Source organism: Marmota monax, unplaced genomic scaffold (genome assembly GCF_021218885.2).
Source record: "Marmota monax isolate L192 unplaced genomic scaffold, Marmota_monax_Labrador192_F-V1.1 WCK01_AAM20220418_F8-fsc00035, whole genome shotgun sequence".
Lineage (NCBI taxonomy): Eukaryota > Metazoa > Chordata > Mammalia > Rodentia > Sciuridae > Marmota > Marmota monax.
In genome coordinates, this window is record NW_026691961.1 from 5198574 (window position 1) to 5215919 (window position 17346).

General features: G+C 42.9%; 1 protein-coding gene across 5 annotated transcripts in view; it reads left to right on the forward strand.

Moving 5' to 3' along the window:
• Positions 1-17346, forward strand: part of Pdxdc1 (pyridoxal dependent decarboxylase domain containing 1) — a 54682-nt gene that overhangs the window by 36191 nt on the left and 1145 nt on the right. For 2 of the 5 annotated variants that reach the window (XM_046440232.2, XM_046440296.2), the window contains exons 13-23: positions 2547-2597; positions 6154-6217; positions 7883-8016; positions 8783-8888; positions 11224-11395; positions 12041-12159; positions 12456-12577; positions 13414-13506; positions 13592-13688; positions 14591-14695; positions 15202-15434. In XM_046440232.2, the coding sequence (XP_046296188.1) occupies positions 2547-2597; positions 6154-6217; positions 7883-8016; positions 8783-8888; positions 11224-11395; positions 12041-12159; positions 12456-12577; positions 13414-13506; positions 13592-13688; positions 14591-14695; positions 15202-15434 (1296 nt within the window). Of the gene's footprint in view, positions 1-2546; positions 2598-6153; positions 6218-7882; positions 8017-8782; positions 8889-11223; positions 11396-12040; positions 12160-12455; positions 12578-13413; positions 13507-13591; positions 13689-14590; positions 14696-15201; positions 15435-16454; positions 16539-17346 lie in introns of all 5 variants that reach the window. The other 3 variants (XM_046440392.2, XM_046440403.2, XM_046440376.2) reach the window with 2 other exon arrangements.

The following is a 17346-nucleotide window of genomic DNA, read 5'->3' on the forward strand; positions in this document are numbered from 1 at the left end:
TTAACACCATAAATTTATTTCTTACAGTTCTAGAGGCAGAGAAGTCTCTGATACCAAGAGATTGAGTGTCTGATGAGGGCCTCTTCATTATATATGGTGCCTCTGTCTGTCTTCACATGGCAAAAGGGGAGAACAGACTCCAGTCCCTTTTATATATACCTTCACTAATTCCATTCATGAGATTCCAGAAGACCCTACCTTTTAATACCATTATATTGGGGTTTTAGTTCAATATAGGAATTGTGGGTGATACAAACATTCAGGCTATAACTTTTAGAAAACAAACAAGTAGCATTTGTACGGTATGAAAATTGAACTCTACTCAAATTCAGAAGCATGGTGTCACCTTCAACACCTCCATTTTCTCTCCTGTGAGATAGGGATATAATTTTACCAAAGATTATTATATGAGGACCTAATGAATTAATGTATGAAAGTGCCTGATCACACAGTAAGTTATAAATATATGTTTAAATCATTGTTTTAAATATTTTCTTGGATTGGCAATAGAGCTCATTGGTAGAACACATATATATATAGCTTGCACAAAGGTTTGCTTCACAGCACTTAAAGATATATGTACTTGTGTGTGTGTATTACATATGTAATATTGAGCATCCTTGCAAGCAGCTGCCTCTTGAATATTATATGTAATGTTATGTGTGTGTGTGTGTGTGTGTGTATGCATGCACGTATGTGTGTATTCATTCTTAGGGAATCGGTACTTCCTCGAGTGTTATTTTTATATTTTAAGAAAAACTAGCATTTTCTTATTTCTCTGACAGTGGCCCTTTGATTCTATAGGATAGTTCCCTAAGAAATAATTTTAAGATTTATGTTTATAAATAGTATTCTTGTGCTATTAGCTCATGTCTCGGTTTGGTTCTTATGAAAAGGAGCCTTTATTGCCCTAGTAACTTAGTCAATTTAGGGAAGGCTTGGGCTCTCGGGAGAGTTTTTCAATTCCCTTTGGCCTGTGGGGTGCAGGAAAATAATGATGACACTAACTACCTAACCCTTGAGGTCACTACAGCTCTGGCATCTTCCTGAAAGCAAAACCTGTGGCTGATCTCAGATACTCATGAGGATTTCACTGATCCCCTGCTGCTGACTCACTGTTCCAAGTCCACACATTAAACTGCATGGACTTCAGCAGTATGGTCTTCTGTGTCATTTCATGCTTTACAGTCCATTTTTCTCATACTTTCCCTGGGGGCAGAAAGCAATCTTCTCCCCCGCCTCCTTAACAGCAGCAGCAGCATCTTCATGGGTAGCAGTTACAGAGTGTTTACTCAGTGCCAAGCACTGATGAAGCGCTTCACATGCATCCACTCATTTGACCCCCCAAAACTACTCTAGGGTGTAAGTTCCATTGATAACAGCATATTAAAAATAAGGTATTAGGCTGAGCATAGTGGTATGTGCCTGTAACCCCATGAGACTGAGGCAGGAGGATGGCATGTTTGAGCCCCATCTGGGCAACTTAGCAAGACCCTGTCTCAAAAAATAAAAGAAAGGGCTGGGGTTATAGCTCAGTGGTAGAGTGCCCCTGGATTGAATTCCCAGAGCCCCCCCCCCCAAATTAGGTTTCATGAGGGGCTGTCCAGAGTCAATGCTCAATGAATACCTGTTGAACTAAGGCATCCATACTGCTGTTATCCCAGTCTGGTGACAAGGGAACTGGAGTTGAGACATTCTGCAGTGGTGATGATGGCGGTCATCATTTCCATAGTGCACGCTGTGTTCTAGACATTGTTCCTGAGCACATAATGCATATTGGTGCATATTTGATTTTCACAATCCAGTAAGATGCCATCTTAAAGTTGAGGGAACTGGAGCACAGAGGCTTAAATAATGTATCCAAGGTCATAGCTAGTAAGCACCAGGCTGGGTGACTTATCCTGGTCCTCAGGTGGCAAGTGATAGAGCCATGCCCCAACTAGTACACAAGCATGATGTGTTCCCTTGGTTGTCCTTGTCTCCTCCACCAACAGTCAGTGCCATGCCTTGCTCATGTTTGTACTCAAGTGGCTTTTGCTTTGTTTTGTCTTTTCCCCTGGAACTGGGAATCCAACTCAGGGCCTTGTGCACGCTACGCAAACACCCTGCCATTGAGCTACACCCTGAGCCCTTATTTTTTATTTTGAGACAGGGTCTGTTGAGTTCTCCAAGCTGCCTCAAACTTGTGATTTTCCTGCATCAGCCTCCCAAGTAGCTGGGATTATAGGTGTGCACCACCACATATAGCTAAACTTTATAGTTTTTTAAAATAAATTACTTACATTGCTAATAGGACAGATTCACATGTCTCATTTGAAAGAGCTTTTCTTAAATCCGGGCATGTAAATTTTAACTGAAAGATTGAAGAATATTTGCAGATTTTGAATTGCAAAAATTGGCAGTCAGAATTTAGAAATCACCAAATTACAGATTCCTTTGTTTGCCTGAGATCCTTATTAGCAGACCCTCAATGACCCTCATGAAAATTTGCTAATATGTTGTATCATTCTAATGAAATTACACAAATTGTTGTTTGTCATTTGCAGAGCCAACGGTTGCAGGAAAGTTTGAAGAAAGTGAACCACATCAAAATCTTGGTATAGTATATAATTGCCTGTGTTTTTGAAATAAGTAACTTTTTTTTTTAACTTCAGCAATAGAATGATTTTCTACAGATGTAATATATATCAGTTGAGTTATAACAGCTCCAAGTAAATAAAACCAGAATCTTTGGAGAGATACATGTGTGAGTTAATAACCTCATTACACAGATAGCTCAAGAGGAGAAATGTATACCATGCAATTTTTAAATTCCTATAGTGCTTTCATATCATCCATTTATCCTGTTATGATTTAGAATTGCACAAAGGTCTTACAAGCACCAACGTCTTCACCTATCCAAGAACACTAGAACACCCATCTTCTGAAATGAGAAAGCCTTCTGTGTCTCAGAATGCTTTGGGCTACTTTTTCTGAAGCCTTCTGACACCAGAGTTTTCATTTGCATGAAGGAGAATGAGGAGAAAAGCAAATGGACCTGCTCTTCTCCTCGTGTCTTCCTACAATGAATCTTTCAGAGATTGCTCCCTCTATCCTGAGACAAGGAAATGAGAAATTTTGCAGTCCTAAAAACCAAGAATGTATCAGTTCAGGTGGGAATGTTTTCATGTTTTATTTTGTATTTCAGAATTTCATTATATTTTAGATATTTATTAAAAGACTGTTTCTTTGATAATTCTTCAGAGTACAGTTCAATTTAAAACTCCTAAGTTGCTGGGATTATATATTTGAATTTATTTGGGGCTCAACTTGGTATAGTGCATTTATTCTTTAGAGCAAGGCTGGGTGGGGAGACTCTCTGCGTGGATCCACTTGACCTGAATTCTAGATGGGGGAACCTTACTTCAAATATCACACTGGAGAAGGAACAGGGATGATTCCAAGTCAGGAGACTTTTAAGTTCTGCTCTCAGTAGTGCCATTGGGTAGCCCTATGACACTGAGTCATTTTCTTAATCTTCTGAGCTTGTGATCTCAGCTGTTAAATCAAAGTATGTTAGATTCTACTGACTGCAAAGAGAAAGACCCAAAGTATGGATCAGACTGAGAAAGCTGTTGGGAATCAAGGCAATGCAGAGCCTGGATTCTTTTCTGGTCCTGCTTTACAAACCCACTCCAGTATTTCCTCAAGTCCTCTCTCCTCTGAGTAAGAGGAGTTTAATGGTATTAATTAATCACCAGTTTCTTGGTTTGGTTTTGGGGGTTTTGTGTTGTTTGTTTGCGGGGTGAGGGGGGATTGGAGATTAAACTCAGGGCCTTGCACATGCTAGGCAAGCACTCTGCCACTGAGCTACATCCCCAGCACTGCCCCCTTTAAAGAATTTTGAGATAGGGTCTCTCTAAGTTGCCCAGTCTGGCCTAGAATTTGTCATCCTCTTGCATCAGCCACCTAAGTAGCTGGGATTACAGTTGTGCACCCCTGCACCTAACCAATGACCAGTTCTTTTGGAGCATCTTTATAAGGCCACACACAGCCCAGACATAACCCTGCTCCATCCCTTCTTCCAGCGGCTGTTTTTTTCATAGAGGATACAATAATTGGCAAACATCACAAAGCACTGTGGTCCTGTCAGTCGTCCTCATTATCACCATCGCAGTTGCTCCTTGGGATATGCTTCCTGAGCACCGTGTGTGGTCCTGAGTACCTGCCTGCACCACCTAGTTTACCGTTGCAGCGGCCTCCCTCTGCCTAGAAACACCCATTGCTCCCAGTTCTTCTCGTGACTGCTTTCTTAGCTTTCATATCTTACTTCAAATATCAACTTTTCAGAAAGGCTTTTCCTGACCACCCTAAGATAACCTCCCACTGCCATCTATCATTCTATCCCTAGGTTTTTTTCCTTCTAGGGTGTACTTATTACTCTCTGAAATCATGTATCTGTTCATTGACTTTTTTCCTGCAGAAGCTCTTGAACACTTTATGCAAACTCACTACTATCCCTCATGTGTGCCTTAAAACCCACAGCCCTGGCCGTGAGAGCCAGGCCCCGGCCATCCATGCTTCTTCCCTGCAGCTCAGCTTACAGTCTTCTTTCTGAATTAACCTTTGTTGGGAGCCCAGCAGTAGTTTAAACTTTTTATCATTGTAGTTATATTTAATCCAGTATCTCAGATATTTAGAATTGATAACTTCAGCGTTAGCCCAGTCTGCCATGTTGCTAGAACTAGAAGTTTATGTATATAGCCTTGTGCCGTCTTCCTTAGGCTTATCAACACTTGAGTCTGGAGTTCAAGGAAAGCAGTCGGTCGTAATATACATAGAAGTCATAGCACTCAAATTATTCTTCCTTGGGGCTGGGGATGTGGCTCAAGCGGTAGCGCGGTCGCCAGGCATGCATGCGGCCCGGGTTCAATCCTCAGCACCACACACAAAAAAACAAAGATGTTGTGCCCGCCGAAAAACTAAAAAATAAATATTAAAAAATTCTCTCTCTCTCTCTCTCCCAAAAAAAAAAAAAAAAATTATTCTTCCTTAACTGAAGATTGGGAACAGATGAATTACTGCCACCTTTTTTGTTCCTACTTGCTTATTGGGCTTACCACACTGATCTATTTAAATATTGAGCCCCCGTTTCTTTAAAAGTATTAACAATTTTATTTATGTAAAAGTTAAAGGAGGTAACAGAATCTGAGAGCATATTAGCATAGGAACTAGCTCATTAAATAATTGGCAGATTTGAATATAAATCTTAATCAGAATTATATTCACAAGGCCTTATGAAAAGTTTTGGGGTCAGCTACTTCCTGTCTCTTCCGAGTTAGCATTTCCTGTTGTGGCCCTACGGGTGAGTCATCATACTCTGCCTTGGAGCATGAGTTTCATGACTAGAGTTATAGTGCTGCTATTGTTGAATGCTCAGAGAACTTCTCCCCCAGAGATGCACCGCCCCCCCACCCTCAGTCACCCACAGAGGCTGCCAAGGACATTGCTGCTCACTGTACCCTGACCCCATGGCGAACCTGATGGCTGACCGCTTGTTTGTTCAGTGGAGAGCAGGAACTTCTGCCATATTTTCATAATCCAGTGAATGTTTTCATCTATTATGAAATCCATTAATGTGGTCAATTGATGCCTGTTCTGTATAAGTAGTGATTCTGAGTACTAAATATAAGTAAGTATATTTAGAAAATACATATACAGTTCTAGATTGTGGGTGTCTATATTGCCTGCAGGTCTCGCATTCTGCTCTGGAAATTTTACAAGGTGCAGAGAAAGTACTTGTTCTCCCTGCCACTGAGGGTATAAAAAGTTTTAATAAATCCTGAATAATTTCTGGAATTCTTGAAAGCATTTGTAGGATGATTCTAGCTCTACTTTTCCCTTACTTTTTGGATCTTTAATGGTAGAACTATGTTTATCTATTAATATTCAGATTTCTTCCTGATTTAATGTCAGTGTACATTGTTAGAGGCTAATCCTAGAATCCACAGAGTACTATCAGGCTGGTTCATAGGTACACCTAAAAATTTTATCAAATCTTTGCTTTTGGTTACAAAATGGAGATCTCTAGCCTATTTTCCAAATTCAGTGTTTCATTCTGTGGGTGTTTGGAATTTGCCATCACTTGGTAATCCCAGACTTCTGTTTTTGCAGGTAGAAGATGAGCTCAGTTCTCCAGTAGTGGTATTCAGATTTTTCCAGGAATTACCAGACTCAGGTAGGTCATTTTTAATAGAGGGTTATTTTCATATATGTATTTAAGGGCTTTAAATTTGATACTATTTCAAGTTAAATAATCAAAAATATTTTTGAGCTGGGGATATAGTTCAGTGATAGAGCACTTGCTTAGTACTGGTCTAATCCTCAGTACCACTAAAAAACTAATAAAATTTTTTAAAAAATTATAGTTATGATTAAACCAGTGGTTACTAAATGCCAGTTTCTGGACCAGTCCTAGATTGGCTAAGAAGAGTCACTTGAAAATAAAGATTCTTGGGTCCTATATCCTAGATATTTTGATTTGGTAGGTTAGACCTAGGAATCTTTATTTTTAAATAAGTCCCAGCTGGGCATGGTAACACATGTCTACAATCCTAGTGGCTCAGGAGGCTGAGTCAGGAGGATAACAAGTTCAAAGCCAGCCTCAGCAACTTAGCAAGGCCCTAAGCAACTCAGCAGTAGCCTGTCTCTAAATAAAATATTTTAAAGGGCTGGGAATGTGGCTCCATTGTTAAGCGCCCTTGGGTTCAATCCCCAGAACAAAAAAAAAGAAATCCCAACTGCCACCAACCTAGTCCAGGGCATCACTGTTTTTTACCTCAGTGGCCACAGTCCCCATCTAGCTGATCTCTGATTTCCTCCTTTGTACATAGCCCCTTCCAGACCATGCTCCACGGGGCAGTGAGTGAGCGTTGTAAGTGGAAATCACAGCGTATGTGCCCTCCAGAGCCATCAGTATGTTTCAGCTGAATGAAGCCCAGGCTCTGTCCCATGCCATGTGAGGCTGTCATGTTCTTCCCTGACTTCCTCTGACACCTCTTGTCATTGTGCCTCAGACAGACTGGTCTTCTCCACATTCCTACAATGCTCTTTGCTAGCATGTGGCCATGGCACTTGCTCTTCCCTCTACTTCAAACACATTTCCTCTTGCTCTTCTAGGGACTGGTTCCTTACCATTTAGGTCTCCACTAGCTGCCCACCTCCTCCGTCTGTCCTGTCTGAAATGATTCCATCGTATTAGAGTCCCTGCCTTCTTTCATGGCACTAGCAATGACATAGTGGTTGTTTTTTTTTTTTTTTTTAATATTTATCCATTTGTTTTTAGTTATAGGTGGACACGATACCTTTATTTTACTTTTTTTTAATGTGCTGAGGATTGAACCCCAGTGCCTCATGCATGCTAGGCAAGCACTCTACCTCTGAGCCACAACCCCAGCTCGTGGTTTTCGTTTTCTTTATGGTACATTTCCTCAACGAGAATGTAAGCTCCAAGATGAATGTGCCTGTCTGGCACATTCTTAGGCATGAATAAGTTCCCAAACCATTTAAGAGCTGAAGGGTAATTTTTGTGAAACCCAATGTGGATGCTGTTGGGAACTCTGACCTTGCATGATGCTGGTTAGACTGGTTGTTAACCTTCAGTTTTTTTTGTTGTTTTTGTTTTGCTTTTTTGGATTGCCTTTCAAAATTTCTTGAAAACAGCCATTTTTTAAAATGAAATAATTTGGTTTCTGTGACTGTATTCAGCTGTTACATAGTTCATGAGGGAAAAAAGGTGTGGAATATTAAATCTTCTGTCAGACACATTTGATTTGAATAATATGAGACTGTTTTCATATTGTGATCTAAGTGAAGTGGGGTTTCACTGTGATGTTTCTTTTAGCTAGCCATGTTTCTGAGAGTGAATCCTCCTGTGTTTTGGCCTCAGATTCAGTGCTTAAAGCTGTCCCAGCACCCAACACGGCACCTTCAGCAGTCAACCGGGAGAGGCACTCCTGCGATGCACTGAATCGCTGGGTAAGGAAACCGCCAGTCTGCTCCCTTGTACATCCCAGAGCATCACCACCTGGCCTCCTAGCTGAGACAGCACAAGGTCACGTATGAGAAATCTGACTCACAGGCAGGGAGTCTCCTCGGAAGGCACTGGGCTTGTTCTGGGCTCTGCTCTGAATCGGATCCCCACCTCCCATGCTGTGACCTCTGGCAAGTCTTTGGCCTCCTTTCCTTACTTTCCTCACATGACCACTGTTGCTGTCTGCGCCTGTAAAACAGCAGATACGGGCTGCAGTGCTGCTGCTTGGGTGTGGGGTGAGGTCCAAGCCATATCAGAAGCACCAGGCCAAGTCCATGTGTGCCTGTGGCAGGCTGACAGTGCCAGTCCAAGGCTACATGCTCAGCCACTTTTTGGATACTGCAGTACTACTAGGATCACAGTCTCAGTCATGTTCTAGAATATCATGTTTTATGACAAACACTCCACTCAGAAAAGATCCAAATATCAACAATTGGTGTTTTTGAGTGGTGTGTTATGGGTAATTTTTACTTTGTGGTGTTGGGTTACCTGCATCTCACATTTTTTTCTACAGTTAACTTGTATTAATAAGAAAAAAAATGTAAAATGTGCCATTTTAAAAAACAAGTAACTCATAAGTATTTAGAGACAGTCTGAATATGAAAGGACACCAGCTCTATGAGCCTGTGATCTGGGCTGAGTGGGTGAGGGGAGGTGGGGGACACTCGAGTCCTATGTGGTAGGAGCTGATGCGCTGTCCTTGTCCCACAGCTGGGAGAGCAACTGAAACAGCTGGTACCTGCGAGTGGCCTCACTGTCATGGACCTGGAAGTCGAGGGCACATGTATACGATTCAGCCCTTTAATGACAGCTGCAGGTAAACAGTCTCGTGGATTTCCCTCATTTTTATTCCAGAGGGAGTGGTTCCAAGTCTATTAAAGTCCACGCTGCTGCTGATTGGTTCTGTGGTTTCCATCAGTCTGTCTGTTTGGGGGGTGGAGATGGTAACTGGAGATCAAATCCAGGAGTGCTTTGCTCTCACTAAGTTGCTGAGGCTAGCCTTGAACTTGGGATCCTCCTATCTCAGTCTCCCGAGTCACTGGTATTACAGTGGTGCACCACCACACCCAGCTCCAACATTCTTTTTGGAAGGGCTTTAACTTTTCTTTTGGACTACATTTAGGTAGATTAACATTCTAGTGTAACATCTCAAAAATAGAATGAGACTTCTGAAATCACAAATTCCTATGCTCTGATATTCTGTGACCCTGGTTTTTCTGTTTCAATGATTCTTACTCCCAACTGCATGTTTGAATCACCTGCAGGACTTAACAACTACCAGCAGCTGGGCCATCAACAGAGAATCTGATTTCTTAGGTCCAGGAGTGGAGCCTGGACATCAGTATTTTTTTTTTCAGTTGCATTTTGTTGTTGCTGTATGTATTTAAGGTGTACAACAATATGTTTTGGTACTCAGAGGTGAAGACCTAATACAAGGCAAGGTATAAAGAAAGGGCACAGAGCTCCCATGCCCTCTCCTGATGCACCATCTTCCAAGAGCTTCCATGTGTCCCACTATCCAGAAGATTCCCCACAGATTCCAGTAGGCCAGTGAACGTTGAGAGCCACCATTTTAGACTTTTCAGAAAGCAGTGTAGTTCAAAATGTGTTTCATGACAAAGCCCTGGGGACATGTATCTTCCTTCTCAGCCACTAAGTGCCTGTGGGACCTTGAGCAAGATTCTTGCTCTCCAGACATTCCCCATTACCTCACGGTAGCGAAATGAAAACTAAACAACAGGAGAAATAACTGTGGTGTCCTGTTGCACAGTAGGGTGACCTCTGATGACAATAATGTTCTATACATTTCATAACTAGTAAAAGGTCTTTGAATGCTTTCCCACACGTGAGTGGTAAGTGTGTGAGAAGATAGAGATGCTTACCCTGATTTGTACACTACAGTGTGTACATGTATCAAAATATCACCTGGTACCCTATGAATATGTACAATTTTTATGTGTCAGTTTTTTAAAAATCATCTGGAAGAAAGTAAAAATGTGGTGGTGCTTTTTTTGAGAGATGATCTAAATATTTTCAGAAAATGTTTGGTGGTTTTTCATGAGATGTGTTCAACTTTTGGGGGATGATATTTTCTCAAAGTCATGAAAGCAAGAAAATGCAGGCATTTGTCCTGCAAAAAAAAAAAGGCCATTGGGGCTGGGGTTGTGGCTCAGTGGTAGAGTGCTTGCCTGGCATATATAAGGCACTGGGTTCAATCCTCAGACACAGTCCTTTAGTTACTTTTTATGTGGTGCTATCTACAACTAAAAAAATACTTAAAAAAAAAATCCGTTATTATGGAGATTGCTAATGGCCTCACCACTGGCCCTGGAGGCTGAGTCTCTGAGGCTGGAGAAGCCAGCTGAGGACATCCTGAGCTTGCTGGGATTCGTGGCTGAATGGAGGGAAGGATGGGGGAGTAGCATCCCAAGACACTTACACCCAAAGCCCTAACACCTCTTACTCTTAGCACTTACCTTGAAATGATGGTATTGGCACCATCCCCTGCCCTTCCTGGCATCTCAGACAAATCCACCAAAAGACTTTACTTTCACTCCATTTGTAGTAATGTGGAGAGAGGACCTGTGGTTCCTTTTTGTGTTTAACCTGTGAAAGGATATTTATGACCTAATCAAAGCAGTCTTTCTGTGAGAAGAATTTGGTTTCTACATTAGAGAATTTGATTGTGTATTAAAATTACCTATGAGCTGGGCACAGTGGCACATACCTGTAATCCCAGTGGCTTGGGAGGCTGAGGAAGGAGGATTGCAAATTTAAAACCAGACTCATAAATTTATCAAGATCCTAAGCAACTTCATGAGACCCGGTCTCAACATAAAAAGGGCTGGGAATGTGGCTCAGGGGTTAAGTAGCCCTGGGCTCAATCCCTGGTACCATAAATAAATAAATAAATAAATAATCTTGTATGGGAGGAGAGCATATTTACACCTGAAACAGCTGGCTATGTTAATCTTTAATGTGATTCTTTCATATCTAGCTGAGTGGCTTTTTTTTTTTTTTTTAAACTCCTCAGCTGCAGCCAGTTGGATGTACCTAGAGCCTTTGACCTTGCTAAGAGTAGAAGGGGAGCCCTTCTTCTCACTGTTAACCATTCCTTAAGCATTTCTTATACATCCTGTGAATGTTTTCAGTTTTAGGAACTCGAGGAGAGGATGTGGATCAACTAGTAGCCTGTATTGAAAGCAAACTGCCAGTCCTGACCTGTACCCTACAGCTGCGTGAAGAGTTCAAGCAGGAAGTAGAAGGGATGGCAGGTCTCCTATATGTTGATGACCCCAACTGGCCTGGAATCGGGGTTGTCAGGTAAAGGTCTGGCTGGCCACGTGATGAAGATGACCTGGCTGTGTCAAGCACATGGGTGGGACATTTTGTGAACCAGCTTAGAAATCCAAGATGAATATAAGTCATAGCATAGTTATCTATTGAAAACTCACCTAGGCATTCTGGACATGTATTAAGGCCCAGCACACACAGGTGGTTTGGTCCCCATTGCGTTCTGTGAAGCAGGCAGCCACGTGAGCTCTGTCTGTATGTGCCAATGTGCAAGTTCCAGGGGGAGACCCTGAGATATGGTTACCCTCCTGGGTATATAAGAACTGCAAATCAATAAGCAAAAGAACCCAGGTCTAAGGAAGAGAGTTCTCCACTGGCCTCTACATGAAGCCTCTACAGTCCTTCTGTGGATGCTTTCCTCTAAGGAGGCCCATCTCCTGTTTTTCAAGGCATGTAAGAGACCTCCAGACCTTGTTTCTTCCTGATTTTTCATGGGCCAAAGACTTAGAATATTCTTGTAAGTTTTTGATCTTAAGACACAACAGTGGCTCCTTTCCCTTGTCTCACTTCACATCCATGTTAATCTCTAGTAGCTCATATTCCACTTACAATCCTGTGTCTGAAGAGACATTTGTTCTCTTAGATTGAAGTGCTGTTGTTTGATATTGTTTTTAGGTATGAACATGCTAATGATGATAAGAACAGTTTGAAATCAGACCCAGAGGGGGAAAATATCCATGCTGCACTCCTGAAAAAGTTAAATGAACTGGAATCTGATCTTACATTTAAAATGGGTAATTACTGCTTTTATGAGTAAAGATCTTTGGAGGGACATTTTCTATAATGGTTAGAAGAAAACAGGTTTCCTCTTGGGAGGAAGCTTTGGCTCAGTGCAGATGGAAGTGCGGCTCCTAGGGCGAGTCCTCCCTCCTCCTCAATAGCCTTCCGCACCTTCCCCTGTTGAGCGGTGTCTTCCTCACTCTGTGAAGGAGGCTCCTTCTGCATGGTCCTGGTTATTATAAAGGAAAGTGGCCCAGGGCTCACCCTCATCAGAGGACTTGGGAGCCAAGCTTGTCTGTTGTTTCCACAGGCCCTGAATACAAAAGTATGAAGAGCTGCATCTACATTGGCATGGCAAGTGACGACACAGATGTTTCCGAACTAGTGGAGACCATTGCAGTCACAGCCCGGGAGATCGAGGAGAACTCCAGGGTCCGTAAGACCAGTCAGTGTTTAATACCTTTTCTAGGTCTTGGTTGGCCAGCTAGTTGGGGTCCTGAAGAAAAAGGCTACCCTCAAAAATGTCTACTCTGAGTTCTTTCCCAAAAAGCTTGTCATTGTTGCTAGGCGTGGTGCCAGGCATCAGGAATGCCAAGTGGGTGTGACATAGTCCCTGCCCTGGTGAGCTCACCAGGCAGTGGGGAGAGGCACATTCAGCCAAGAAGCGCGGTGCGGTGCAGACTATGGATGGTAGACGCCTCCCTCTCAAAAAGGAGCTAGCTGGGCTTGAGTGGATGAGGCAGGTGTTTCTGATAACGGACTTCCCACCAGAAACAGACCTGCCCCTGTTGGCCACTTGGCATGGAGGTTGAGGGTACAAGGATGAGGACACACTCTCCAAACCAGGCATGTCTGAGAGGAAGCAGACGTGTGTTATGTAATTCCTTTGGGTAGTGTGGGAAGAGAAGGAAGTTTAAAATAAGGCTAGATACTAGCTGCATTCTCTGTGGGGTGGGCTTCTACATTACTTCTGACTCTTTCTCCATAAATGTTGAACAGCGTGTTTTCCATTGATGCAACATTCAGGTTGTAAGTAGTTATTTCTCCTCTGTTGCCTGGCAAATGAGGGCAGTCGCCAAGATATGTGTGTCTGGGCCTCCATGAGCATTTTATACTCTTATTTGATTTTCTACTTTCATTTTTACCGGTGTTTTAATGCAGAATCTACTGATATATTTTTGAAAAATGTCCCAAATGCTGTGCTCATAGTTCTTCTAGGCTCTAGGCAAGAGACGTAGGCAAATAATGCCTTTCTTGGTCTTAAACAGCTTCTGGAAAACATGACGGAAGTTGTTCGGAAAGGAATTCAGGAAGCTCAGGTCCAGCTGCAGAAGGCGAATGAGGAGCGACTTCTGGAAGAGGTGAGGCCACCACAAGGACCCCCAGCTGCCATGGGCTGGGAGGGGGCTCAGCAAGGCCATTCTGAGCAATGGTTATGTTTTACAGGGAGTGCTGCGGCAGATACCTGTAGTAGGATCCTTGCTGAATTGGTTTTCTCCAGTGCAAGCTTCACAAAAGGGAAGAACTTTTAACTTAACAGCAGGTAGGACTCTGTTCTCACTTACCTGAGAGTTTTAACCAAACACCTTGAGTTTCCAACTCCCCTTCTGCTAAGAAGTCTCTTCCATTCCCATTCTCTATCCCTGGGTTCTCTGCCAGGCACCTGAGCAGGTGAAGCATGTCTGCCCCTACTGTTACCACCTTCCTTCTCCCCAGACAGCTGACACAGCCCTACAAGGCAGGCTTGGTGCCTTGAAGCAGTGGAGACATGTTTGTTCAGAACCTTAAGGCAACGGGGGTTGGGCACCTGAGCTCAGGGTTACTGTTCCTTGTAGTTCCCAGCAGAAGCTACTCTAAAAAGTGGGCAGCCAAGGACACAGCACGCAGCGCTAGGACATCTTGTTTAACGCCAGGCAGGCAGCCAGCAGTGTAACCAGTCGCTGGAATTTGGGGAAAATAGTAAAGCCTATGACTTCTTTGCTGCTCTGTGAAGGAAATAATATTCCCAACCCCTAGGTCCCTCCTTTGTTCCTTCCCCAGGAAATGATGACTGCATTGTCATAACAGCAAAAGATAATCTGATTTCTAATCTGCCAAGCCTCGGCCTTTAGCAAAGAGGTGTCTGTTTCTTCTTGCTAAAGTGAGTTCCGCAGCTGGGCCTGGCTCCCCAGGGGTGTTTGTGCACACCACTGGCCACACATTCCCAGGGACTCAGGAGACAGGAGAGGATAGGACACTCAGCAGGGTGGCCACGTGAGCCAGCTGCAGCACAGCTTTTCCTAGTTCTCAGCACATTTCAGCAATACAGTGTCTCCACCAGTCTGGGAAGCTGAATGGCTAGTCACAGCTTATTAAGGCACCAGGCTGATTAAGGGCAGGTGGCATCTCCCAGGACAGCCTCTGCCAGGAGCTTCCACCCACTCCTGTCCTTTTTTTTCCTGGCAGGTTCTCTGGAGTCCACAGAACACACATATGTCTACAAAGCACAAGGTACAGGAGTGACACCACCTCCAACCCCCTCAGGCACTCGAATCAAACAGAGACTTCCAGGTACCTCACATCTCCATGTTTTGAGTTCGTTAACAAGGAATAAAATTGGTTGTATTTCTCTTGGGAAAACAGACCTTGGCATCACAAATAATAGTTTTTCCCTGTTTGCTGCATTCCTGTGGTTTCCTGGTTCTTGAATCCAAAGTCCTATTTCTCTTAAGACCAACTATCCCTGTCACTAACCATTAAGTAGTCTTGAGATTTAACCTTAAAGAATGCCTCAGTGGCATTCCAAGGGACACATAAGGTCTGGGGAGCTGGCAGTATTTTCACCAAGGTGCTTACTCTTCTGAGCTTTTATTAAGAGAACCTCAAAGGTTGCAGCTTGGGGAGTATGTTAATGTCACAGTAGCAATTCTGGGTTCCCCCTCACCTCTTAAGGTGGTTCAGAGGCAGGAACTGCAGGGTTCCTGATGAAGCAGTTACTGTGAGGTAAAGCTGTGCTGGCTGCAGAAGGCCTCAGGCAGGCATCTTCGCTCAGCACCACCCACCCCATCTTTCTCTAGGCCAAAAGCCTTTCAAAAGGTCCCTGAGAGGTTCAGATGCAGTGAGTGAGACCAGCTCTGTCAGTCACATTGAAGACTTGGAAAGGATGGAGCACCTATCCACTGGACCCGAGCAAAATACCCAAGAGATGGCCCATGGCCCTGAGCAACCCCCTGGGGATTCCGTCCCTCCAGCTAGCCATCCCGAGGCCCTCCAGAACAGGGCCCAGCACCCTGAAGATAACCACCCACAGGTAGAAGAGCCGGAGAGCTTAAGATAAAACGCAGCTGGGTGGAGGGCGGACTGACTGCTGTCCCGGGAGGGGAGTTGTGTTGAAAATGCGAACTGTGCCACATGCTCACACGACAGGAGTGACTTATTTGTGCTAAACAATAATTTTTTTTTTTTTTTTTTTTTTGCACAAACACATACCTGAAAGCCAGGCTTTCTAGGAGGGCAATCGATGATGTTATATGTATGTAAAACAGCCAACTACTACTGTTTCTGGCACACCCAACTATAGTAATCCCATTTCCCCCAAGTTGTCATAAACACTTTTTATTCAGAAAGAATATTTAAAATTTCGGGTGCCTGCCATTTGAAACACTTTCATCTTTCTGAATATAAGCGTAAGTTGTTAGGTTGCACATAGTGACTTTGTGGCAAAGCAGCCTTCATTAGGACTCCACAGGTTCTCTGCTGGGCTTCCGTAGAGGGAGACCACAGCATTCGTCCATCTGGTTCAAGGGTCTCTAGTATGATCGAGTTGGATTGGTTGGCTTCAAGGAGAACAGGTCTCAGCGGGACAGTGAGAGTGTAAGAAGCTGCCTCCTGCTGTCTCCAACTGCTGCTTTTCCTGGAGATTGAGTAAGGACTGTGTCCACCAAGCTGTGGCAAGGCTTCTGTCTGGAACTGTCCTCTGCCACAATTCCTTTTCTCCCTTTATATACTCTTTATAAACAAATTTAAGGACTCATCTATTAAGAGTAACTCTAATATCTCTTCCTGACCATGTGTGTGTGTATATATATATATATGTATATGTGTGTGTATACACACACATATACATATGTATATATGTATATTTTTAAATACTGGTAAAGCTTTTAAATCAGACTGAGCTCGTTTCTGTTTAATATCTGAAAGCCCGAAAGAGGCTGCTCCGAAGAGTCCGACACTAAGTATGCTGTGCAGCGCTCCTTAGGTGGAATTCTCAAGTAAGTACCTTTGACCTGTCACTCTGGAGCACCTTCAGCTTCTCTTCCACTTGTAGCTCACCCTGGGCCCAGCTCAGAAAGGAGAGCCAGAGAAGTCATCTCTCCCAGTCTGACCAGGCCAGACTGCTACAATTACTGAAGTAAGCTCCTCATTCCTGCCCATTTCTACTATCCCAAAGCACCGCATTCCTTCCAATCGGGCCCCTGTGCCTTTTTTTAGCCTCACAAAGTCAAGCAATGGGAGAGCATAGATGGGGAGGAATTCACAATGGATCTGTGGATTGCAGTGTTGGAGCCTTAGTTATGCCACATTAAGCCTATAATTATTCTGATTTGATGTGATTTTTGACATTTGGCACTTGTTAAAATGCAATTTTCCTTTTTTTTACTTTTTTTGGGGGAGGGGTGCAGATGATCAAACAGTCTTCCCTGTTTATTTGGTGCAATGAAGTATAGCAGATAACCAGGGGGAGGGGTAAATTATCACCTTTAACAAGATTAATTTTTAAATGTTTTTATATATATATTTGGAATTGTTAAATTGGTTTTGCTGAAACAGAATTTCATCCTTGAGATACTATTTGAATGTTGGTTTCAATAAAGGTTCTTGAAATTGTTACCACTGAACTCAGTTTATAAATCTTACCACTAAGTAGGCACGGTGACTTCCTTTTGGATGGTAACTTTAGAAACATGAAAGGTTTCTAAAAATATAAATTGTATAATAACCAAAGTTTGGGCATTTATTTTAATGACCTTATACTTAAAGAACAGTGATTTGGTATAATTCTCCGATCAAATTTAGTCTGATAGGAGACTATTTTAGAGGTTGTTATATTGGAGAACAACAAGATGAAACTTTTTTTCTAGTAGAGCAATTTTGGATATGAAGCTTCTAAAATAATCTTAGGTTAGAAAACTCTGAACTATATATAAATCTACAATGAA